General features: G+C 47.4%; 1 protein-coding gene across 6 annotated transcripts in view; it reads right to left on the bottom strand.

The window, feature by feature from the left end:
* Positions 1-26627, bottom strand: part of LOC141735510 (kinesin-like protein KIF2A) — a 116349-nt gene extending 89722 nt beyond the window's left edge. For 3 of the 6 annotated variants that reach the window (XM_074568418.1, XM_074568416.1, XM_074568415.1), the window contains exon 1: positions 26230-26627. In XM_074568418.1, coding sequence (XP_074424519.1) covers positions 26230-26293 — 64 coding nt within the window. In that variant the 5' untranslated portion in view covers positions 26294-26627. The remainder of the gene's footprint in view (positions 1-26229) is intronic. The other 3 variants (XM_074568419.1, XM_074568421.1, XM_074568417.1) reach the window with 1 other exon arrangement.
* Positions 26628-27055: the final 428 nt, after the last annotated feature.

The following is a 27055-nucleotide window of genomic DNA, read 5'->3' on the forward strand; positions in this document are numbered from 1 at the left end:
TGCCTAATGTCCAGGGTCGTAAGCTTGGAATATATCCTCCTAGTTGCCCTGAGGATCTTAAATTCTATTGCTTCGTGGTCACTGCAGCCAAGGTTATCCCTGAGCCTCGTGTCGGTCACCAGCCCTTCCCTGTTGGTGAGAACGAGGTCCAGCATAGCACCTTTTCTTGTTGGTTCCTCTACCATTTGGAGGAGGAAGTTGTCATCTATGCATTCCAGGAACATCCTGGATTGCTGGTGCCTTGCTGTGTTGTCCCTCCAGCAGATGTCAGGGTGGTTGAAATCCCCCACGAGGACCAGGGCCTGTGAATGTAAAGCCACTTCTATCTGCCTATGGAGGGCCTCATCTGCTTGGCTCTGCTGGTCAGGTGGCCTGTAGCAGACCCCTACTGTGACATTGCCTTCCCCTATCTTCCCTTTAATCTTAACCCATACACTCTCAACCAGCTCCTCGTCCTTCCCCATGTGGAGCTCCATCGATTCTAGCTGGTCACTGATGTAGAGGGCAACACCTCTTCCCCTCCTACCCTGCCTGTCCTTCCTAAAGAGCTTGTATCCATCTATCCCTATATTCCAGTCATGGGAATCATCCCACCAAGTTTCAGTAATAGCCACTATGTCATGGCTTTCCGGCAGCACAGTGGCCCTTAACTCATCCTGTTTATTGCCCAAGCTGCATGCATTCGCGTAGAGGCATCCCCCTTGATTCCCTTGGGGTGTCCCGGTGCATTGTCTTCGGCTTGCCTTAGGGCAACAAGTTCAGAGCCCTTACTAGGACTCCATCCCTCTGCCCCTGATGTGCTGCCCCACTGTTTGTCACAGACAAGCATGAAATTATTGACCCCTTCCCCCTTCAAATCTAGTTTAAAGCCCTGTCAATGAGCCCTGCCAACTCCTGCCCCAGAATCCTTTTCCCCCTCTGGGATAAGTGCATCCCATTAGCTGCTCGCAGCTCTGGTGCCTCATATACCAAGCTGTGATCGTAAAACCCAAAGCCCTGTCTACAACACCAATCCCGGAGCCATGAATTGACCTGTTGACTCCTCCTATGTATTCCCTCATCCATCGTTGATGTCAGAGGGATGGAGGAAAACACAACCTGAGCTCCTGATCCCTTTACCAGTTGCCCTAAGGCCCTGAAATCTCTTTTAAATGATTGTGAGCCTCTCATTGCTACCTCATCACTTCCCACCTGAAAGACCAGAAGTGGGTAATAATCTGAAGGGCTCACAAGGGTGGGGAGTTTACCTATGATGTCCTTTACCCGGGCACCAGGGAGACAGCAGACCTCTCTATGAAGCGGGTTCGGTCTGCATATTGGGCCCTCCGCTCCCCTCAGCGGGGAGTCACCTACAACAATGACCCTTAGATTTTTCTTTTCGGCCTCAGTTTTGATGGCCGGCCTGAGGCAAGTTGGCCTTGGTGGCTTTTCAGGCCTTCAAGAGCCCTCTTCCTTGCTTGCAACCAGTTCCTCCTGCAGAGCCCCATACCTGTTCTGCAAGGGCACTATAGGTGGTGCACTTCTTAAAGGAACCCGATTGCTCCATTTGTTTCTTTTGTTCCATCGGACAGAGACCTGTTCCCATTGACCCTGCTCATGCGGGTTACTACGGGAGGGCTGGGGGGCTTGCTGGTGAAAGGATACGGAATCCTCTGGTCCACTAAGAGTTACCTCCCGTTCCATTTTTGTAGAGAGCCATTTGTGGAAATGGTCAATTTCCCTCTCACTCTCTCTGATGTTCCTCAATCTACTCACCTCTTATCTGAGCTCCATCACTTCATCCTGGAGCTGTGCCACCCAGCTGAGCAGGTCATCAACCTGCTCACACCGCATGCAGCCATGGTCACAGCACTGTCACCTGCTGCCAGTGAAAGGCTGTGGCATTGATCACAGCTTCTGGCCTGGATACCAATATCCATTCGGGTGGGTGCTGAGAACACAGTCTTCCTCCTCCGAGTGGCCACCATCACTCCTTGAGTGAAGTGCAGCACCTCCTCCCCTCCCCTCCCCTCCCCTCCCCTGCAAACAGCTCCAGCACCCCACCCAAGGCACCCACAATCAGTTGACTTGCCCTGTGCCCCATAGGCAGCAACTAGCCTCCTGGAGGCTTCTTATAGTCTGATAAATGGTGGGTGTTGCTGGGTCCGCCCACACTAGCTCAGCAGGTCCGCCCACAAGCTGCCAGCCCCCAGCACAGGCACACCGCTTTTCCCGGCTTCTAAGAAGCCCCAAACAGAGCTTTTTGCTGGCCCTTTTGGCTTCAGATCACTTCCCCACAGCAGACTTACCCGCCCTGAAGCTCGTCTCCGCAGAAAAAAAAACCACCAAAAATAAACCCAAAAAACCGTATGCACCTTCAAGTTCCTCAGATGGTCTCGAACCTGACCTTCTCCTACAGTGGGTGGTTCTTCATTCTCATAGCCCCTGTTTTTGCCCTCTGCCACAAAAATTCATTCAGCACCTCAGCCTTCTCCATATCCTAGGTGAGCAGGTCGCCTGTCTCCTTCCTGAGAGGGCCCACATCTTCCCTAGTCTTGCCTTTATCCCCGACCTACTTACAGAAGTTTTTCTTGTTGTCCTAGATGTCCCTGGCCACATTTAATTCTATCTAGGCTTTAGCTCGCCTAATCTGGTTCCTGGCCACTCGGACAGTTTGTCTGTATTTCACCCGGTCAACCCGTCCTTGCTTCCACCCTCTGTAGGCCTCCTTTTTGCTTTTGAGCTTGTCCAGGAGCTCTTTGTTAATCCACGCAGGCCTCCTGGCTTTTTAGCCTGACTTCCTCTTTGTTGGGATGGACTGTTCCTGAGCTTGGAGGAGGTGATCCTTGAATACTAACCAGCTTCCTTGGGCCCCTCTCCCCTCCAGTGCTTTATCCCATGTTACCCTGCCAAGCAGGTCCCTCAAGAGGCCAAAGTCTGCTCTCTTGAAGTCCAGGGTAGTGAGCTTGCTGTGCACCCTCCTCGCTGCCTGAAGCATCTTGAATTCTACCATTTCATGACTACTGCAAGCAAGGCTCCCCTTGAGCTTGACATTCCCCACCAGCCCCTCCTTGTTGGTAAGGGCAAGGTCCAGCAAGGCTCCTCTCCTCATTGCCTCTTCTACCATTTGAAGAGGAAAGTTGTCATCAATGCATTCCAAGAACTTCCTGGACTTCTTGTGCCCCGCTGTGTTGTCCTTCCAACAGATATAGGGTAGCCTCAAGGGCAGCCTCGGGGTGGATGACACAGGGAACTACAGACTGGTCAGCCTCACCTCTGTGCCCAGCAAGATCATGGAGCAGATCCTACTAGAAACTCTGCTAAGGCACATGGAAAATAAGGAGGTGATTGGTGACAGCCAACATGGCTTCACCAAAGGCAAGTCATGCCTGACAAATCTCGTGGCCTTCTATGATGGTGCCACAGCATTGGTAGATAAGGGGAGAGCAACCGACATCATCTACCTGGACCTATGCAAAGCACTTGACACTGTCCTGCATGACATCCTGGTCTCTAAATTGGAAAAGCATGGATTTGATGGATGGACCACTTGGTGGATAAGGAACTGGCTGGATGGCCGCACTCAAAATGGTTGCAGTCAATGGCTCAATGTCCAAGTGGAAACCAGTGACGAGTGGCGTTCCTCAGGGGTCAGTACTGGGACCAGTGCTGTTTAACATCTTTGTCAGAGACATGGACAGTGGGACTGAGTGCACCCTCAGCAAGTTTGCCAATGACACCAAGCTGTGTGTTGCGGTCGACACGCTGGAGGGAAGGGATGCCATCCAGAGGGACCTGGACAGGCTTGAGAGGTGGGCCTGTGCAAACCTCATGAAGTTCAACCAGGCCAAGTGCAAGGCTCTGCACCTGGGTCATGGCAATCCCAGGCACAAATACAGGCTGGGCGGAGAATGGCTTGAGAGCAGCCCTGAGGAGAAGGACTTGGGGGTGCTGGTGGACGAGAAGCTCAACATGAGCAGGCAATGCGTGCTCGCAGCCCAGAAAGCCAACTGCATCCTGGGCTGCATCAAAAGAAGCATGGCCAGCGGGTCGAGGGAGGTGACTCTGCCCCTCTGCTCTGCTCTGGTGAGACCCCACCTGGAGTACTGAGTCCAGCTCTGGAGCCCTCAGCACAAGAAGGACATGGACCTGTTGGAGCGAGTCCAAATGAGGGCCATGAAGATGATGAGAGGGCTGGAGCACCTGTGCTATGAGGACAGGCTGAGAGAGCTGGGGCTGTTCAGCCTGGAGAAGAGAAGGCTCCAGGGAGACCTTATAGCAGCCTTCCAGTACCTGAAGGGGGCCTACAGGAAGGACGGGGAAGGACTCTTTATCAGGGAGTGTAATGATAGGACACGGGGCAACGGTTTCAAACTGAAAGAGGGGAGATTTAGATTGGATATTAGGAAGAAATTCTTTACTGTGAGGGTGGTGAGGCACTGGAACAGGTTGCCCAGGGAGGTTGTCAATGCCCCATCCCTGGAAGTGTTCAAGGCCAGGCTGGATGAGGCTTTGAGCAGCCTGGTCTAGTGGGAGGTGTCCCCGCCCATGGCAGGGGGGTTGGAACTAGATGATCTTTAAGGTCCCTTCCAACCCAAACCATTCTATGATTCTATATTGTGGTGGTTGAAGTCCCCCATGAGGACCAGGGTCTGTGAATGCAATGCTGCTCCTATCTGTCTATGGAGGGCCTCATCCGCTCTGTCTTCCTGGTCAGGTGGCCTGTAGGAGACCCCCACCGTAATGTCACCTGCCCCTGCATTCCCTTTAATCTTGACCCATAAGCTCTCTGTTGGCTCTTCATCCATCCCCAGCTGGAGCTCCATGCACTCCAGCTGGTCATTGACATGGAGGGCAACACCCCTCCTCTTCTCCCCAGCCTGTCCTTCCTGAAGAGTCTGTATCCCTCCATTCCAACACTCCAGTCATAGGACTCGTCCCACCACATCTCCATGATGCCAATGAGATCACAGTCCTGGAGGCATGCGCACGTTTCTAACTCCTCTTGCTTGTTTCCCATGCTACCTGTGTTTGCATAGAGGCACTTCAGCTGGGCGCCCGATGAAGCTGACTTACTGGCTGGAATGGCTGCATTTCCTTCATGCTGCTTTTCAGGTGGTCTTCCCTTGAGGTGTTTTATCTGTGATCCTCCAGTTCCTATTGCCTCAGGAGCCCCTGACTTGTCTCCATGAGACTTCGAATGTGCTGCAGCATACCCAGCACATCTCGGAGCAACAGGTTGAGGGCCTTCTCTGGCGACCCATTCCTCAGACCTTGGAGTGTCATCCACTGGCTTGTCACGAGCAAGCCTGATAATATCCCCCTCCCCCAACAAGTCTAGTTTAAAGCTCGGTCAATGAGCCCCACTAGCTCATGAGCGAACACCCTCTTCCCCCTTGCAGAAAGATGAACCCCATCTGACGCCAGCAAGCCTGGTGCTGTATAGGCCATCCCATTGTCAAAAAACCCAAAGTTGTTGCGGTGACACCAGCCACGGAGCCATGTATTGACAGAATGAGCCCATCTGTTTCTTTCAGAGTCCCTGCCTATAACTGGGAGAAGAGAAGAAAAAATAACCTGCACCCCAGATTCTCTTATTAACCTTCCCAAGGCCCTGAAGTCTCTTTTGATTACCCTTGGGCTATGTGTTGTCACTTCATCACCACCCACATGAAAGAGCAACAGTGGGTAATAGTCTGAGGGCCAAACGGGCTAGGAAGTTTCCTAGTGATGTCCCTGACCCGAGCCCCAGGGAGGCAGCATACTTCCCTAAGAAGAGGGTCTGCCCAGCATATCGGGCCTCCTGCTCCTCTCAGAATGGAGTCACCTACAACTACTACCCACCTCTTCTTCCTCATGGAGGTGGTTGTCAAACAGGGGGTAGGCCTTTCCGGTCCTGGCAACTCTTCTGGTGTGGTTGGACCATCTTCCACATCATCCATGGGTTGGCCTACCTCCTTGAGAGCCTCATACCTATTGTACAGAGGCACCCGGTATGGGGAGGTGGGCAAGGAGGGGATTCGTTTGCCACCCATAGCACGGACTAGTCTCCATTCACAGCTCTCATTATGGCCACTGCCTTCAGCCTGTCAGGGGGAGGGTACTGGATCTCCTTTAGCTTGGGGTTTTGTCAGTGGCTGTTCTGGTTTCTCTCTCAGGGAAGTCAGAGCCTGATTCCACCAATCAATTTCTTTCTCACGCTCCCTGATGCTCCATAGCCTTTCTACTTTCTCTTTTAGCTCTGCCACCAGGCTGAGTAGATCATCCACCTGGTCGTACCTCACACAGCATCATCCCTTCTACCATCCATTAGCTGTGAGAGGTTAAAGCACTCCATGCAGCCTGAGACCTGGGTGGCTGCATGCTTTCACAGGAGCTCTGTCTGTGTGGCTACATCCGCTCTGCCTAGTGCAGAGGATGCAGCTTTCTGCCAGGTAGAGATCATGGCTGAACTCCCCTCTTGAGCTTTCCACACCCTTCTCGTGAACTGCTGTGCCACACCCTGACTGACGTGCCACGCCCTGTTTGCCCATCCTGGTCATCTCACTCCCTGGGGCCACCTTTTAAGGGGGTGGGGCTGGCCGCTGCTGCTGCTGGCCGTACCACTGCCTCGTCAGCCACCCTTGCGCGAACTGCCGGGTCCCTGCAGTTCCCTGTGGTGCCCTGGCCTTTCCCCACCTCAGAAAAGATCGAGAAAAGCCCCTTTTCGCCACGATCGCCCAACTTCGCTGCAGACATGTCAGCACCGGAGCTGTTTGTCTCAGTGAGTCTCTTTCGAGATCTCTCTGTAAGACCTCTCTACCCTTGAGGGAGTCCACAGCTCCTCCTAGTTTAGTATCGTTGGCAAACTTACTTAGTGTACATTCAACTCCTGCATCCAGATCATTTATAAAAACATTAAAGGGCACTGGCCCTAAAATTGAGCCCTGCGGAACCCCACTGGTGACTGGCCGCCAGCCTGATGTAACCCCATTTGCTATCACTGAGCCTGACCCATCAGCCAATTGCTAACCCAACGTATTATGGACTTGTCTAGCTGTATGCTGGACATTTTGTCCCGAAGGATACTGTGAGAGACAGTGTCAAAAGCTTTGCTAAAATAAAAAAAACCAACCACATCTACTGGCTTCCCTTGGTCAAGTAGATGGGTGACCTTGTCATAAAAGGAAATTAAGGTGGTTAAGCAGGACTTTCCCCTTGTGAACCCATGCTGGTTATGACCAATGGCTGCATTGTCTCTCAAGTGTTTTTCAATAACTCTCAGAATAACCTTCTCCATAATTTTACCAGGCACTAAAGCGAGACTGACAGGCCTGTAATTACCAGGGTTTTCCTTCTTACCCTGCTTGAAAATTGGGATAACATTTGCCAGCTTCCAGTCAACTGGGACCTCTCCAGACTCCCAAGATCATTGAAAAATAATGGAGAGAGGTCCCATTGGCCAGCTCTTTCAGTACCCTGGGATGAATCCCATTGGGCCCCATAGACTTATGTGCATCCAGCTGGAGCAGCAAGTCTCAAAGAAGTTCAGAGTCATATGGGAGTTTATCATCCCCTCAGTCATGGTCTTCTAACACAGCGCTCTAGGGGTCCCAGGGCCCATCACCGCTGTTAAAGACAGAGGTGAAGAAGGGATTAAATGTCTCTGCTTTGCCTACATCCCTATTTGAGAGGTGACCGACCTCAACAAGTAACAGTTCAATGTTATCTTTGATCCTGCTTTTGCTGTTAACATATTTTTAAAAGCCCTTTTTGTTGTCCTTCACAGTGCTGGCCAGCTTGAACTCTAATCAAGCTTTGGCCATACAAATTTTTTGCCTAAAATGGTGAACAGCATCTCTCTAGTCCTCCCGTGGTGACTGTCCTTGCTTCCAATGTCCATATACCTTCCTTTTCCACCTAACTCCTAGAAGAAGATCCCTGCTCAGTCAAGCTGGCCTTCTGCCCTGTTTGCTTGACTGCTGATACTTTGGAATTGCATGCTCCTGCAGTCTTAAAAAGTGACCCAGGGGACCTTACTAACTAGAATCATAGAATTATAGAATCATTTAGGTTGGAAAAGACCCTTAAGATCATCGAGTACAACCATTAACCTAACACTGCCAAAACCACCACTAAGCCATGTCCCTATACGTCACCTATACGTCTTTTAAATACCTCCAGGGATGGTGACTCAACCACTTCCCTGGGCACCCTGTTCCAATGCTTGATTGTAGGAATGTGTCTGAGAGAAAATGGCCATGTGAGCCAGCCTCCCTACTATGAGAGATTAGATTAAGGGCAAAACAGGTGGTAGAAGATGGAATTAGTACATGGGAAAAATAAGAACTGAGAAGGTAGAAAACATGTTGTGCTAATGACTAAGCAATTTACTATGTGAATTCTTGTAACCAATCTGATGTGTGAACGAACTGCACGCACAGCGCGTGGACAGTGTAACTAGCTAATCAGAAATAAGCAAGTGGCATGTACGGCTACAACACGGGGTATAAAAGATGATGATCTGTGCTTAATAAACGGCTTCTGTTGATTCACATTGGGCCGTCTGGAGTCCAGTTATTTCTCCTCACTTGATAACCCTTTCGGTGACGAAATTGTTTCCTAATATCCAATCTAAACCTCCCCTGGTGCATTTAATATGGCAGGTTACTTCACCATCTTCTATTAAATCAATGGTTTATGGATGTTCTAAGCCACAACATACCTGTTTATCATTATATTTTCTGGGGATATGCACAAAACGCATTTCCAGGGTATCGGACACAGTCGGTACTGTCTCATAGCTAAACACTTACTACAGAATTCCAAGTGTCCCTTTACAGAGGTCAAAGTTGTAGGAAAATCATGTCAACCACCCATCTATCTCTCTATTGGGAACATTATAGAGAGCTATAGGCTTTTAAATTCTTCAAGTGGAAATAGAAAATAGTACTCAAACAGCAGTATAACAACTGTGAACATTTTAAGGAGAGAAATGAGGACAGAAAAAGAAGAAACAGTGCGTGTGCCTGTACATATACAATGTGAACAGCTTCATGGATATAACTAATAGCAGTTTAAGACAATCTACATCTGGATAACCATAGTTTTAGTTCCCTACCCTCCCTCCCTCCCTTACCTCCAACATATTTAACTAAAAACTAACACTGATGCAGTGGACAGACAAAAGCAGCCCAGAGTCAGACATCTTAAACAGATGTAGAATCACAACAATATTTAAATTAACTTTAGCTAACTTAATTACGATGAGTTTCTAACAGTCTTAAGAAAGTATCAAAATCTCTACCAAAACCCAGGAAAAACTGGTCCAAACACTGTAGCTAGGAACATTTTTTTAGTGTCTGTGTTCAGTTCAGTATTGAGAATAATTTAAATAAAACCCCAAATACCATGTGTCCTGGTTCCAATGGGGATAGGGTTAATTTCACCAGGATCTGGCACAGGACACAGGTATTCCATACCACCATGCCCAGTCTATAGCCTGGGAGCTGGCGAGGCAGGGGGGGTGGGGGTGGTGGTGGGAATAGAGGGAGCAGGAAGTCCCCACTTGGAGCGGGCTAGGGCTTCCTAGGTCCAGGTCAGTGAGCGATGGTACCATAATCGTGTTTATACATTCCTCTATCAGTATTATTGTTGTTGTTTTACTCTTCTCTTTGCCGTTCTGTTAAACTGCCGTTGTCTCAACCCACGAGTTTTGGCTTTTTCTTCCAATTCTCCCCCACCGGTGGGGGGGTGTGAGAGAGCGGCCACGTGGTTCTTCGTTGCCGGCTGAGGCTAAACCACAACACCATGTCACAATAAAACCCGAAGGTGTGGAATTGTCCTGGTTTGAGCGACACAGGACTAACTTCTCTTCTAATGCTGGGAAAAACTGTACTTTTAGAAGACTCTAGTGTCTGAATTTGTGAAAATATTTACTTTATAGCCAGACAGGCTATGTGGCATTCAAGGTCTCAGTGTTTTCAAGCCTTGCCAGGCGCAGGAATGAGGAGAAGCGAGGCCTGGGCGTTTGACCCAGGCTGGCCAACAGGATTATTTCATACCATGAATGTCACATTCAATATAAATTAGAAAGTTTGCCGTGTAGCGCTCTCTCTCCTTTGATGGCGGGGGTCCAGAGAACTTCTTGGCCTGGTGCCGGACCCCTGAGACCTTCCCTTCCTCCCGAAGCCATTGCACTCATAGTGTCTGACATTTACTGTCCACTGCTGGGAGTGCACAGCTTCCTACTGATATAATTGGCTGAGTGTAATTCTTGTATATTTTATATTAGTATCGGGATCAATACTGGTTCTTCAGTATTATCCCAGCGGTGCCTCCTGGGCAACAAACAGGAGGAGTTGGAAGCTACTGTGCTGCTGGAAAGATACAACATAGTGGCCATTACTGAATCCTGGTGGGATGACTCCTATCACTAGAACGTGGCTATCGATGGCTACAGGCTGTTCAGAAGGGACAGGCAAGGAAGGAGGGGCGGAGGTGTTGCCCTCTATGTTAAGCAAGGGATAGAGTGTGAAGAGATGTCCCTAAAGAATAGCCAAGAGGAAGTCGAAAGCTTATGGGTAGGAATTAGAGGCCGAGGCAACATGGGGAACCTTGTGGTTGGTGTCTACTACAGGCCGCCTGATCAAGGGGAAACCTACTGATGAAGCCTTCTTCCTCCAGCTACAGGAAGCATCGCGCTCGAAGGCTCTCGCCCTGCTGGGGGATTTCAACCACCCCGACATCTGCTGGAAAAGTAACATGGCGAGCTGTAGACAATCCAGGAGGTTCCTGGAGTGCCTCGACGATAACTTCCTAAGACAGGAAATAGACAGCCCTACCCGAGGGGATGCCATACTGGACCTCATAGTCACCAATGCCAGTGAGCTCATTGGGGATGTCAAGACTGGAGGCAGCCTGGGCTGCAGTGACCACACGTTGGTGGAGTTCACAGTCCTGAGGGATATGTGTCAGACGAGGAGCGTAGTCAGGACTCTGAATTTTAGGAAAGCAAACCTCCAGCTCTTCAAGGAGTTAGTCAACAGGACCCCCTGGGAAACAGTCCTCAGGGACGAGGGGGCAGAACACAGCTGGCAGCTCTTCAAGGATGCTTTCCATAGAGCACAAGAGCTCTCGATCCCCAGGTGTAAGAAATCAAGCAAGAAAGGGAGGAGACCAGCATGGCTGAGCTGGGACCTGCTGGTCAAACTAAAAGGCAAGAAGGAACTGCACAGGCAGTTCAAGCAGCATCAGGTGTCCTGGGAAGAGCATAGGGATGCTGCCCGGTTATGTAGGGATGAGGTCAGGAAGGCCAAGGTGTGGCTGGAGCTGAACTTGGCAAGGGATGCTAAGAATAACAAGAAGGGCTTCTACAGGTACATCAACCAGAAAAGGAAGGTCAAAGAAAGCGTACCCTCCCTGATGACCAAGAATGGCAAACTGGTAACAACAGACGAGGAGAAGGCTGAGGTTCTCAACAACATTTTGCCTCGGTCTTTACTGCCAGCCTCTCTCCTCATGCCTCCCAAGCTGAAGGACCGCAAGAGGGGGACCTGGGGGACAAAGTCCCTCCCACTGTAAGTGAAGACAAGGTTCGTGACCACCTGAGGAACTTGAATGTATACAAGTCCATGGGACCTGATGAGATGCACCCCAGAGTCCTGAGGGAAATGGCTGATGCAGTTGCCAAGACACTCTCCGTGATATTTGAAAAGTCATGGCAGTCAGGTGAAGTCCCTGGTGACTGGAAAAAGGGAAACATCGCACCCATTTTTTAAAAAGGGGAGAAAGGAGGACCCTGGGAACTACCGCCCTGTCAGCCTCACCTCTGTGCCTGGGAAGATCGTGGAACAGATCCTCCTAGAAGCTATGCTAAGGCACATGGAGGACAGGGAGGTGATTCAGGACAGACAGCGTGGCTTTACTAAGGACAAGCCCTGCCTGACCAACCTGGTGGCTTTCTGCGATGGAGTGACTGCATCAGTGGACAAGGGGAGAGCAAGGGATATCATCTATCTGGACTTCTGCAAGGCCTTTGACATGGTCCCCCACAACATCCTTCTCTCTAAGTTGGAGAGATATGGATTTGATGGGTGGACTGTTCGGTGGATAAGGAACTGGCTGAATGGTCACATCCAGAGGGTGGTGGTCAATGGCTCGATGTCCAGATGGAGAGGGGTGACAAGTGGTGGCCCTCAGGGATCCGTACTGGGACCGGTGCTGTTCAACACCTTCATCAATGACATAGACAGTGGGATCGAGTGCACCCTCAGCAAGTTTGCAGGTGACACCTAGCAGAGTGGTGCGGTCGACGTGCCAGAGGGACGGGATGTCATCCAGAGGGACCTGGACGAGCTAGAGAGGTGGGCCCGAGCAAACCTCATGAAGTTCAACCAGGCCAAGTGCAAGGTCCTGCACTTGGGTCGGGAGAATCCTCGTTATCAATACAGGCTGGGGGATGATGTGATAGAGAGCAGCCCTGTGGAAAAGGACTTGGGGGTACTGGTGGATGAAAAGCTGGACGTGAGCCAACAATGTGCGCTTGCAGCCCAGAAGGCCAATCACATCCTGGGCTGCATCAAAAGAACCGTGGCCAGCAGATCCAGAGAGGTGATTCTCCCCCTCTACTCTGCTCTCGTGAGCAATCAAAACTTCCACATACCGTAGAAGGGGATAAAGTCCCCATAGTGCACATGAAGAATATGCTAGGGAAGACAGTCTGGGTTCGTCCTGCCTCCGGCAAAGGCAAACCCATCCGTGGGATTGCTTTTGCTCAAGGACCTGGGTGCACTTGGTGGGTGATGCGGAAGGATGGGGAAGTCCGATGTGTACCTCATGGGGATCTGATTTTGGGTGAGAATAGCCAATGAATCAAATTGTGTGTTGTTGATTGCTAAGTAACCCTGTCACTGTATGTCCTCGTTACTATAATTGCTATCAGTTGTACTACGAGTAAGGCACAGGGGTGACGGGATCAGAACTGACCTCAGCAGCTGGCGCCCAGCAACTTCCTCAAGATCTACATCTTCAGCCCACGGACTGTGTGCATGAGCCACACCGGGTGCACCAGTCACAAGCTCCGAAAATACAGCATGGAACAGGCCAGCACCACCCAGCATCTCACCTGCCCTGAGAGACTGTTCTAACAGATGGAGCCCAAAGCCATGGATTACAAGAACTCAACGGACACTTTGGAGGGATGGCCCATAGACAAAGGGCATTATATCTGCATGAATATATATGTATATATATATACATGACAGGGGAAAGTGGTGGCAATTCATTGGAACCTGTAAGATCTGGGCATGGCATAGATGGTATGGAATAAGGGGTGGATAATGTCCTGGTTCCGTCGGGGATAGGGTTAATTTTTCCTGGTATTCCATGCCATGTGAGCCATGCCCACCCTGAGCTGCTGGGGGAGGGGGCAGGAAGTCGGGGGAGGGGGCAGGAAGTCTCCGCTGGGGCTTGGAGCGGGCTGGGGTGTTCCGTAATAGTGTTTGTATATTCCTCTATCCGTGTTATTGTTGTTGTTTGCCTGTTCCCTTTGCTGTTCTGTTAAACTGCCTTTGTCTCAACCCAAGAGTCTTGCCTTTTTTTTCTTCTGATTCTTCCTGTATTGGGAAGGCCCGAGCGAGCGGCACATGGTTCTTTGTTGCTGTCTGAGGCTAAACCACGACAGGGACTCCAGAGCTGGATGCAGTACTCCAGGTGGGGTCTCATGAGAGCAGAGTAGAGGGGCAGAATCACCTCCCTCAACCTGCTGGCCATGCTTCTCTTAATGCAGCCCAGGATGCAGTTGGCTTTCTGGGCTGCGAGCGCACATTGCCTGCTCATGTTGAGCTTCTCATCCACCAACACCCCCAAGTCCTTCTCCTCAGGGCTGCTCTCAATCCATTCTCCGCCCAGCCTGTATTTGTGCTTGGGATTGCTGTGACCCAGATGCAGGTCCTTGCACTTGACCTTGTTGAACTTCATGAGTTTCTTGTTTATTTTGCAATCTTTGTTTAAATCAAAAGGCAAATGAATTCAGGATTTTTAGACAGCAGCAGCCACCACTATAGGTGCCATCAAAACACCTTAAAAAGCAACAGAGAATAACAGGGATGACAGCTGTATTAACAGCTCGGTGAAATTATTAATGTTTCCTTCTGAGAAGGAATACAAACCGGGTAAGAGAATTGGTTATTTCTTGGAAGTACGCTTGTCCAAAAAACGGTAGCCTGAATGTATCACTGAAAACAGAAACTGCTACTGGAGTGATGGTCTCCTTCACCAAGCTAATTTTACAGAAGTGACTATCAGTTTGAACTAACCGAGCTACCTATACCTGGACCCAAGAAGAGCAGAAGGTCTTAGGTTCTAGATTTTGCTGGTTTTAAATCCTTCAGATCAGTGATTTCCAATCTCTCTCAAGCTGTGGAGCACTGCCAAAACTCTACATTTCTCAGAGAGCTTCAAGATAGTCACAGGAGTCTGCTGAACTTGAAAAACTGAACTTTTAAACATGATTTAAGAGATCATTTGTAGACCATTTTCTATGGCCTCCTGCCTGTCACCCTGTAGCCACCACTCTGAACTCCTGATATCTGTTATAAAAGTGGCAGAGAACTGTTGGTTTTCTGTCATGCTAGCCAAGATGACATCTATCTTTATAAGGGTTCACAAATGAACAAAGCATGAAGCTAAACAATAAAAAGGTCTTCTCACAGATGTATGAAAGGATAATGTATGCTGGCTGAGACTGAAGTCCTGAGTCCAATCTGGGACTCATATTGGCAAGATGTAGCAGAAAATTTAATTCATTTAAAAAAATGAGTTTAATTACAAAAAAGAATGATATGGATCTATATTTGCCCCAGTGAGTGCATGAGAAAAATGATGGGCATGTTTAAAAGCAATGAAGAGGAAACCAATCCCATGATGTTTCCAGGTGTTTGTCTGAGTTGTTTGCTTGGTCATACAGATGCCTAACTTATGTCAAGCAACCTGATTATTCCATTTCACAGGTGGCAAACTTTCTTCTTCCGAAGAATACCTGTTAAGTTTTTATCAAGGGACCAGACCCCTCTCAAAGGAATGGACAATCTCTGAAGTACACAGCACACCAGAAAGGCTAGGGCCTGACATCAGTACAGAGGAGTAAAAGGAGACTGATTCCTGTTGCTGGCTCCTCAAGCCTTACATCTTACAGTATGACAATTTACCACTTGCAAAATAACAGAGGACCTCATTATGGCTTTTCATATGGAGTCAACATCGGGGAGTGATGTAGGGGAACAGCCTTCTCACTCAGCCAGTCTTTCTCCACTGATGACAATTCAAGGAAAGCATGTGTGGTCTATCCTACAGCTACTGAACTCCAGTGATGACCAGTAGTGATAAAGTATGGCCCTCCTCTTGCATCTTTCTTTATTAGGAAGTAGACAGGAGCACTAATAGGCAATGCTGTCCTGCTGTTTCATGTAACTGTTTTTGGACCCTCGCAAGAAGGCATAACCAAACAGGCAGAGCTTTCCTCCCCAGATCCCCCTGACCCAAAGACCGCTTCAGTTAGGGAAAAGACTTAAACTGACTACAGTGAGTGTTGAATCACAGGCAGGTGTGCTCAGACCCTAGAATTTCATCTATTCTGGTTAGGGCTGAGGGGAAGGGATGAATCTGGGAAAGGTAAGCTGGAAGTCAGCCTTTCTTAATGACTGATTCTCTCCCAACTGACTTACAGAATGACCTAGCACCCTTACACTGTTACTGCCAACAGAGGGAATACAACAATAAATTGGGGAGGAATTAATTGAATCTTTTTTCCACATAGGACTAAAAAGCCAAGCGGTAAACTCTTAGCTTAATCCTCTCTCTACCACAAAACTAGTCTGTCAGCCACTGTTTTGGAGTCCTTTTACCTTTGTGATTAAATGGCAGTTGCTTTTATTGCCTTTTGCCTTTGCCAAAAAGATATTGCTATCCTCTACCCCCTCTTCAGAAATGAAGTCTTCATTTACAGCAAAAAGACTCTGACTATGCTTGTGGTAATTAAATGGGGTTTTCTGTGTCACGGCATCACGTAATCACGGAATTTCAGAGTTGGAAGGGACCTCTAGAGATCATCTAGTCCAACTCCCCTGCTAAAGCAGGATTGCCTGGAGCACATTACTCAGGACTGCATCCAGACGGGTCTTGAAAGTCTCCACAGAAGGGGACTCCACAACCTCCCTGGGCAGCCTGTTCCAGTGCTCTGTCACCCTCACCGTAAAGAAGTTTTATCTCATATTTGATCGGAACTTCCTATGTTCCGGCTTGTGCCCGTTACCCCTCGTCCTGTTACTGGGAACCACTGAAAAGAGTCTGGCTCCATCCTCCTTAAACCCACCCTTGAGATACTTGTAAACGTTAATAAGGTCTCCCCTCAGCCTTCTCTTCTCCAGGCTAAAGAGTCCCAGCTCTCTCAGCCTTTCCTCATAAGGGACATGCTCCAGTCCCTCAATCATCTTAGTTGCCCTACGCTGGACTCTCTCCAGTAGTTCCCTGTCTCTCTTGAACTGGGGAGCCCAGAACTGGACACAGTATTCCAGTCGTGGCCTCACCAGTGCAGAGTAGAGGGGGAGAATGACCTCCTTCGACCTGCTGGCCACACTCTTCCCTATGCAGCCCAGGATTCCGTTGGCCTTCTTGGCGACAAGGGCACATTGTTGGCTCGTGGATAATTTACTGTCTACCAAGACCCCCAGATCCTTTTCTTCAGAACTGCTTCCCAGCAGGTCCACCCCTAACCTATACTGGTGCCTGACATTCTTCCTCCCCAGGTGCAGGACCCTACACTTGTCCTTGTTGAACCTCATTAGGTTCTTCCCTGCCCAGCTCTCCAGCCTGTCCAGGTCACGCTGGATGGCAGCACGGCCCTCTGGAGTGTCAGCCACCCCTCCCAGTTTGGTATCATCAGCGAACTTGCTGAGGATACACTCTGTCCCCTCGTCCACGTCATTGATGAATATGTTAAACAATACTGGTACAAGTATTGACCCCTGGGGGACACCACTGGTTACAGGCCTCCAACTCGACCCTGCTCCATTAATCACAACCCTCTGAGTCCTGTCACACAGCCAGCTCTCAGTCCACCTCACTGTCCCCTCGTCTAGTCCACACATCCTCAGTTTCCTAAGGAGGATGTTATGAGAGACAGTGTCAAAAGCCTTGCTGAAGTCAAGGTAGATGACATCTGCTGCTCTGCCCTCATCCAGCCAACCAGTTATAACATCATAGAAGGCTATGAGATTGGTCAAGCATGATTTACCCTTGGTAAATCCATGTTGACCACTTCCAATAACTTCCTGCTCCTGAACGTGCTTGGATATGACATCCAGAACGAGTCACTCCATTATTAAAAGATACGTGGTCAACAAAGATCCACTGAGATATGGATGGTGGGTGAAAAGCTGGACATGAGCTGACATTGTGCGCTCACAGCCCAGAAGGCCAATCACATCCTGGGCTGCACCAAAAGAACTGTGGCCAGCAGATCCAGAGAGGTGATTCTGCCCCTCTACTCTGCTCTCGTGAGACCCCACCTGGAGTACTGTGTCCAGCTCTGGAGCCCTCAGCACAAGAAGGACATGGACCTGTTGGAGGGGGTCCAGAGGAGGGCCACAAAGATGATGAGAGGGCTGGAGCACCTCTCCTATGAAGACAGGCTGAGAGAGCTGGGGTTGTTCAGCCTGGAGAAGAGAAGGATCCGGGGAGACCTTATAGCGGCCTTCCAGTACCTGAAGGGGGCCTACAAGAAAGCTGGGGAGGGGCTGTTTGCAAGGGCATGTAGTGATAGGACGAGGGGCAATGGGGTTTTAAACTAGAGCAGGGTAAGTTTAGATTAGACATTAGGAAGAAGTTCTTTACAATGAGGGTGGTGAGGCACTGGCACAGGTCGCCCAGAGAGGTGGTGGAGGCCCCATCCCTGGAGACATTCAAGGCCAGGCTTGATGAGGCTCTGAGCAACCTGATCTAGTGAAAGATGTCCCTGCTTACTGCAGGGGGGTTGGACTAGATGACCTTTAAAGGTCCCTTCCGACCCAACACATCCTATGATTCTATGATCTCGATACCTTTAATATCGTAATTCCAGCATGACCATATTAAGGAATGCCTTCATGAATAATGTGATTCAGACATAAATTTCTCATGTAAAAAATGAAGCTGGGCAAGGATAAGAGAGTAAGACCCAGTTTTTAAAGCTAAAAAAGTGTTAACCTTTCATTCTTCTTTTAATTTTTCCTACATCTGGAAATACACACTGAAAGCATCTAGCCTTCCAAATAACTCTAACTATGATATAGAAGCATTATGAGAAATTGATTATTAAAAGCCAATGTCTTCTTAAAAACTCTTTAATTTTAAATTACAAACACCATCATACTTAACCATTATTTTTTTTTACTGTACATTCTCACTACTGGACAAAGTTAAGACTGCTTGTAAGTCCTTACTGTGGACTTACATATCTTACATTTTGCATTACGTTAGAAATTTAACTTAACTCAACTCTGAAAAGTTAACATAAACCTTTAATTTATCATAAATCATAGAATTCTTTTCCTCTATGAATAAACACATTGTGAATACTTATAGTGAACACCATATTTTAGTGTTCCCAATGGGTTGACCACAGCATTCTCTTCCTGATCCCAAGAGTCCAGCCATACAGTATGGTAAGGAAGACAAGATAACCCAACAAACAATAAGATGGAAAAAAAACCTTTAGAAAGAAAAATCAAACTTTATAAGCAGTAAATGTTTACAAAGGAAGAGCTTAAACAAGAACAGTGTAATGAAGCAAATTTACTCATGTTACTTATTTCTCAAGCACAAAAAAACATCACAGTGGCGCATTCCACAGGTCAAGCTAACAAAAATGCTACAGAGTTTGTGCTCCAGGAAAGGAGCTCACCTGCTAAATACTTCATACTGTTCACTCATATCTCTACATTGTCCTACACTAAGTGGATGTATTAAAAGAACTCAAAAGGCTAATTTATCTTCTAGAGCACATAGAAAGAGATACTTTTGCAATGACATTACTCTTCAGTCAGGCATGACATCTTCCCAATGATTTATTGGCTCTTCCCACCTCAGCAAGGTGGGAAGCCATGCTTGGTGCCATAAGAAGAAAACACGAGTAAAACTGAGCCTAGGCAACAGGCCATTATAGAGAGTGGGTGGAAAGAGCAATAACTTTACCTACCGAACAGAAATAAAGGATAGATTTCCCCATAACATGATGAGAGAGGAAAAAACATGCAATAAAAGCTGTGTAATCCTAGTAGCCATATGCAGCTCTAAAGACATTATTGCCAGTATGTAATGCTGTATTAAACAAGCTTATGGAACAAAGATGAGAAGATTCTCTGAAGATCAGGACTTCAACTCTTTTCATTCAAAAGCTATTTATACAAAATACAGAAGGCCTACATAAATATCTGAGAATCTGCAAGTTACAGTGAAAATACACTTACTGTATAACAAAAGCTGAACACTTAAAAAGTGATTTGAAAAAGGACACAGAAAATTTAACACATCCTCCTGGTCAACACTTCTGCTTTGACCAACAATCCCCAGAAACTCTGTATGTAACAATATGAGAACTTACACTGGATAAGTAAACCTAAATGTTGGACCCATTAGCTTGACCAGCAATAGCAGACTTGAAACCCTGCTGTGATCTGGCCACTATGGAAGGACAAAGACACATTGTGTTTGTATGGCTTACATAGTAATTGACTCAAATAATTTAAATGTGGTAACAAAAAAAAGTCTTAATCACAGGGAAGGAATAGATGTATGTCACAAAAGGAAAGAGTAAAAGCACATTACCATTTAAATCTACCCTCAAGAGCTTATAAAATAGGGTGACTACCCAAACCAGAACAGAATTTTTATAGTGTCATTATACCTTCTACCTTGCTATAAAATCATTGTTGCTATTGGGAGTTGTACATAAAGATCATCATCATACAGGATTACCCAGAAGACAGAAGATGGTACAGACCTCTCAACTCTGAGAAACACCAATTTCACGGAAGTTGGGCTTTAAAGAAAAAAATTACAGCCCTTATCTTTACAAAAATTTAGTCTCGTTTGTGTTTGAAGGCGAAACAGTTATAATGATGTTTTGGCAAGCCTAAGGAGAGAGGAGTTGCCAGTAGGTTTTTGGACTAGATGGATTATCTTTAACCTTGACCGGTTCCAGCTGCTTCAGAGACAAATGAAGAAAATTCTGTAAGAAAGGCAGGTATTGCTTTTGCAGAGGATAAAAGCCGTTTCCATCAGAGGTGGCATGATAAGGGAATGACTAAGACAAAGAGGCTCCAGCAAAGGCTTGTAGAACATCTCTTATCACACAGACAAAAGGACAAACTGATTCCTACTGGATTAGTGTCTAGAAGGGTAGTCAAACATTTAACCAGGGCTAATGACATTGAGCAATCTTTTACCAAAAAGGAAAGAAATAAACTAGTCAGATAATCCCTTTAGGTGTAGCATAAAGAGAAGTAAACAGAGGCAGGACATGTGGGAAGAATTTTAGGCACCTCGGACAGACTGTGAACCCTGGAGTACCTAACCAATGGGAAACAGGGGAGGGAAAAATTCGGCCGGGATTAGGGAATAAAAAGGTGTGTTTCAAGAACTGGAGGGGTGCCTACTTGCTAGGTCACCTGCTCTTGCAAGAACGTGAATAAAAATGTGCTTCACAGAGGATTCTGCCTGAGCCTATTTCATTCGGACCGGAACTTATTTCTCACAGTTCTTAAGTAGGCAGTTACAAAATAACACAGACACAGGCAAGATTTCTTCCTACCTCCCGTCAATTAGAGGTTATTTAAACTACACACTCAGGTAGAACAGAAAGTATCTTTTACAGTTGCTGATGTATTTTTTTAGTTTTTAGTGTAAAATTGGATATTCCCACCATCCACATCAACATCCTTCTTAAAATTCTGCTATGCTTCTAGCCTCCATCTCCTCTGGTAACAAGCTCCACGTGATAACTGTACCTAGTTTATTCTCCTTTATCAGCTTTAAGTTTTCTCTTTCAAACGCTGACAGCTATCCTGTTCTTGTATTATGAAAAAAATAAATGGGCACAATCTTTCTTTTTTTACACTATTTGATCATTAATCCCTAAAAATTCACCATTTTTCCCTTCCTGGAAGTTCTGTCAAATCTTCAGTCACTCTTCCAATTACAAGAACATCCCTTCTCCTCATGCCTGTTACATTATTTCTGACACAGTGAGACCAGAACTGTATTCCCTGCCCCACTTTCCAAATGAGCAAATATATAATTAATTTCTGTCCTTCTAGGTAGTATTTCAGATCTGCAAAGACAGAGAGAATAAGAACAGCCTGAGGGCTGAAAAAGTAAAGGAAAAACACTAATCACCCTACTAAAGGGCTGCAGGGCATAAGAGATTTATCCTATTTCAGAAAAAAAAAAAAAAAAAAAAAAACAACCTACAATCTCTGCCCTTCAGAGCATGCCCTGAAGTGCCAAATCTACATGTTTCTTAAATACCTCTAGGGATGGTGACTCAACCACCGCCCTGGGCAGGCCGTTCCAGTGCCTGACCACTCTTTCAGTAAAGTAATTCTTCCTAATATCTAACCTAAACCTCCCCTGTCGCAGCTTCAGACCATTTCCTCTGGTCCTGTCATTATTCACCTGGGAGAAGAGGCCAACACCCACCTCTCTCCAACCTCCTTTCAGGTAGTTGTAGAGGGCAATGAGGTCTCCCCTCAGCCTCCTCTTCTCCAAGCTAAACATGCCCAGCTCCCTCAGCCTCTCCTCATAAGACTTATTCTCCAGACCCCTCACCAGCCTGGTAGCTCTCCTCTGGACCTGCTCCAGCACTTCAATGTCCCTCCTGTACAGAGGGGCCCAGAAGTGAACACAGTACTCGAGGTGAGGCCTCACCAGTGCCGAGTACAGAGGCACGATCACTTCCCTACTCCTGCTGGCCACGTTATTCCTGATACAAGCCAGAATGCTGTTGGCCTTCTTGGCCACCTGGGCACACTGCTGGCTCATGTTAAGCTGGCCATCCACCAGCACCCCCAGGTCCTTTTCTGCTGGGCAGCTCTCCAGCCACTCTTCCCCAAGCCTGTAGCGTTGCTTGGGATTGTTGGGACCGAAATGCAGGACCCGGCACTTGGCCTTATTAAACCTCATACAGTTGGCCTTGGTCCATCGATCCAGCCTGTCCAGGTCCCTCTGTAGAGCCTCCCTACCCTCAAGCAGATCAACACTCCCACCTAGCTTGGTGTCCTCTGCAAACTTACTGAGGGTGCACTCAATCCCCTCATCCAGATCATTGATAAAGATATTAAACAAAACCGGCCCCAAAACCGAGCCCTGAGGGACACCACTGGTGACCGGCCACCAAGAGGATTTCACCCCATTAATCACAACTCTCTGGGCACAGCCATCCAGCCAGTTTTTAACATAGGTCTTTGTTATCATTAGTTAGTGATTAGTTATCATAGTTACATAGGTCTTTGTCATCATTAAATGGATAATGCACAAGAAGCGGAGATACAGGTGTAAATTCACTCGTAAAGCAGTGGGCTATTATTATTTGAGTAAAGGGAATTCATCAAGAGACAAATGCCCATATTTAGATCTCAACAAGGAGCATCTTCTGGACAGGAGGAAACACCATTACAGCAGGTCTCGCAGGTACCTTCTGGACACCTCTCTACTTCCCTAAGCTTCCATGTGATAAGGCACATTTTTTAAGACTGGACTTAGCAATTCACAACCTAAAATGAACAAGTTCTTTCCCATTTCCAAGATAGATTACCAAGACATATTTCAAGCAACATACATAAATTATACTGAAATAAGTAGTAAATGTCAGTATCAGAAATGATTATAAAAAGCCAAACTATCTGACTTAATATGCTCTTACATTACATGAACATAACTAGTTATTCCAATTATAACTGGAAATATTATCACAGAATCACAGAATCGTATTATCTGCAACTCTAGACAACATTTATACCAATGTTTACCCACTGAGAAAAAACAGATACACAGCAAGCAACTCTGCAGCATCAGTCTTTGAAAATGCTGGGTTTTATCCAAACACTGGTTTTCGTGTGGTTTTGGCCATGAGTTCTAATAATACCTTTCATTTGTACAATGTCTATTTTCTATTTAGTCCTATAAGAAATCTCTCATGAAACACTTAATCCTAATTAGAACTTGTAAAATGTAACTTCTTTCCAGAATGTTCTGGTCACATTCTCACATTTATTGTGTTCTACATATCTTTGCAATTTTGTTGTAATGAACAAGTATGACTGATGTTTCACCAAAAAAAAATGCTATTCTGTTAGTTTTTCTTTTTATTTAAAGAAAAATAGAGTTACCTGTGATTAATAAAGCTCCATTTTCAGAAAAGTGTTTAACATAACTGGTGGACAGATGGGAAAAAATGCATAATTTTTCAAATGACCTGATTAACAAACTAAAACTTTATTCTTCTCTGGATTCAGCAAATAAGCAGATAAATAAGGAAATTTTAAAGAATTATTATACTTACCTCTCAAAACAATATTTAGTTTTAAAAAAGGACTTACTACAGACAAGACAACATGTGAAAAAAGCCCAGACCAACACACCACTTTCTCCAAAAGTTTCTTAAACAGTTTTAATCATGCTTTCCAGCCTAGGGTAGCTGGTATGATACACAGACGATTCTACCTAGGATATAGTTCTGGGTAGAGCAGATCCAGGTAGCTCACTGTTACTGAACCAGAAGATCATACTTCTCACCTCCACTTCATCCTGGCCATGCATTTCCTATACACTGATACTGTTGGGGTCACAGACCCCTCTGAGTCATTTGAACTCACTAATCCTGCAGAAAACTAGCACATCCAAAAGTTTTCTACTGTGATTAGTGAATCAATTAATGTATTAAATCAACAGAGAAAAAAAAATCATTGGCCACACTGGATGGGAGAGATTTCGTAGGAACAACACAGCTGACGGACACAGGCAGCAAGACCTCCCCTTGTTAGATAGAAGCAGCTAGATCAATCTCGATTGCCTGTGCAACCACAGCTCAGGTTGGAAACCTACCTTCTGAAAGGCAACGCAATCTAAATGCAATCTAGCACTGGCTGTCCTTCCATATCTTTCTCAAAATGCTGCCTTCCACATACCTAGGACAGTTCCCTCTACAGTTTACTGGGAAGAGAATGACAGAACACTGCAGTAGCCTGAGCCATAATGGGGTATCTCCTCCTCCAGTCACAATGAAAAACAAGCAAACCTCACAATAATCAGGACCCACTAACTCTGGTATGACACTGCAGTGTGGTTGCTCACACAAGGATCAAGCTAATACAAATTCTCAAAACCCTATAGCTTGAGCAACTGCTGTGAAGGCATCCCCCTAGTATATTACTGATGTGCAATATATTTAATGTGCTGCATCACATATGTAAGTGACACAGAAAAATATGTAAACCATTAACAGTAATGAAAATAAGTATTGTTATGTTCAAGAGTTACTGTCCTCACTTCTGAAATTAGAAGTGAACAGAACCCGGGGGAGGGGAAGAAGCAAAGCATTCTCATGCCTTATTTTCCAAAGACATACAAAACAAACAGTAACATTTATTAGAAGTTCACACAGGCCTCAGAAAAAACAGTTTTACAAGCTGCTACGGTGAGGTTTTCTGAAACCTCAGAGATCTGCAGGAGTTATACAAATAATTGCCAGACCTATCAGATTCTTCACGTGACACACAAGCTATTAAGCACAAATTGAGGTGTTAGGTTTAATAAAGTGTCCAGTCAACACCCACCATTATTTTATTGTAGGGTTGAACTGCAGTATGGGACATGAGAAGACAAGCTCCATAAAGCTTGTTGGCCACTTGTTTCCTGCCTCATGATAAAACCAAGCTAACTTCAGTGCCTTTGACCTCCAGGTCTTTCTTCCCTTAAAAACATCTGCTTATTCTTTAGCAAGCTCCTGAACCCTGGAGAAAAAACAAATAAAAGACTTTCCAAAAAATCACAGCAGAACCCCACCCCTGTTTAGTAGGCTTCATAGATCATAGAATCATAGAATTGCCTAGGTTGGAAGGGACCTTTCTGATCATCTAGTCCGACCATCAACCTAACTGACAAAAACCATCACTAAACTATATCTCTAAGCACTATGTCTACCCGTCTTTTAAAAACCTCTATGCTGAGAAGAGATGACATATTCCCACTTCAATCATGAAGTCATGAGTGACTTGCCATTGATTCAGTCAGTGAACTTCCCATTTCAGTTCTCTCCTTCCAGACAAATATGAAGAGTTAGTACCCTAAACCTAACACACACGCTTCCTTTATTCATGTGTATTTCTAGACAGCACCATACATCCTCGCATCAAGAGATGCTGGGCAAGATGAGAAACACTAGACCCCCAATGGAGAAATAACAACTCATGGGCATAAATAGCAAGTACTCTTCTTATATTTTAATCATAAGGAACATCTGAAATAATAACATCAAGCTTTTTTGTCAAATGATGGAAGTGTCCAAAGGCACTTCTGTCAGAGCATACTGTTGTGTCATTTTTTCAGAACATGGCTCATACGCCAGAGCAAACAAGAAGTTATTACTTTGCATTGAAGGCTTTTCCTCCTTCCATCACCTCATCCCCTCCCCTAAGGCCCTCCCACCTCCCCGCCAAAACCTCCACAGGCTTTCCTCCCCACCCATGCCCCTCTCCCCCATATCACCTCATCAACCCCATCCACAGCCACCCCGCACGTCTCATTGCTCACCCCACACTTGTCCCGTTTTCCCCTCCCCCATGAACCCATCCCATCCTTGCTTTATCCACCTCGCACCCACCTCGTCCTTCTCCCCCCATTTCAGCCCTCCACCCCGCCGCCGCCCCTCCCCTCCGCCTCACCGCCCTGCCGCAGCCTCCCCGTCCCCAGCGGCGGCCGCCACCGCCGCCTCCGCACGCACCCCGCGCAACCGCCCTCCGCCGCCAAGCGCGAGCGCTCCCCTGACAACCGCAGTGCGCGCCAGGCCCGGCCACTCCCAGACCCCGCGCACACAATGGGCCCCGCGCACACAATGGGCCCCGCGCGCAGCCCCCTCCCCGCTCCCCCGCGCCGCGCACCGGGGAGGCGGCGGCGCCCGGCCAGGGGCTGCGGCCGCTTCGCCGGGCCGGGCCCTCCCGCCGCCTCTGCTCCACTGACCATCGCTGCGCTCGATCTCCACGTAGATCCCTATCTGGATCTTGCCGAAGTTGGCTACTGCCATCGCTTCATGGGGCAGCCGGGGAGATCGGAGGCGCTGCCGGCTGGGCGCACAGGGGGCAAGGAGGGCGGGCGCAGCAGCAGCTAAGGAAGGAAGGAAGGAAGGAAGGAAGGAAGGAAGGAAGGAAGGAAGGAAGGAAGGAAGGAAGGAAGGAAGGAAGGAAGGAAGGACAGACAGGGAGAGGAAGGAGGGAGGAAGAGAAAAAAGGCGCCGGCCGGATACTACAGGCGCTGGGAGCTGCTGCGCCTGTGCGGCTCGCCGCGGCGTGACGGCAGGACTGGCTCACGGGGGAGGCGGGGGCAGAAGCGCTGCCGCGGGCGTCCTCGTCCTCCGCCCACCTCCGCGGCACCTCGGCGGGGCTGGCACAAGATGGTACCCTGGGGCCGCCTCCCCGCTCGCTCGGGCCTGGGCTCGGGAGAGGCTCATCCCAGCTGTGGGCCGCCTGTGCGAGCCTCTCCTCTTGGCCCTGTCCCCGAGTTACAAAAAAACACATGCGCCTATTTGGCACCAGATGGTGACTGAGCTGCCTTGAAATTTTAATGTAATAGCTTTATCTCCCTAATATCTGCTCATAAGGCTCCTGTGTGCCAAGTAGAGCAGCTTAGAAGCAAGCATGCTTTGTACTCGCTCCCCAACCTGGCAGCATCTCTCTCCAAGTAAGGCCACACTGTCAACAGCATCCATCCATCCATCCTCACCTCATGACTGCTTTTATACAACTTAAATAAAAACTAAAACACACTTCATGTTCCTCATTTCCCTATA

Source organism: Larus michahellis, chromosome W (assembly GCF_964199755.1).
Source record: "Larus michahellis chromosome W, bLarMic1.1, whole genome shotgun sequence".
Lineage (NCBI taxonomy): Eukaryota > Metazoa > Chordata > Aves > Charadriiformes > Laridae > Larus > Larus michahellis.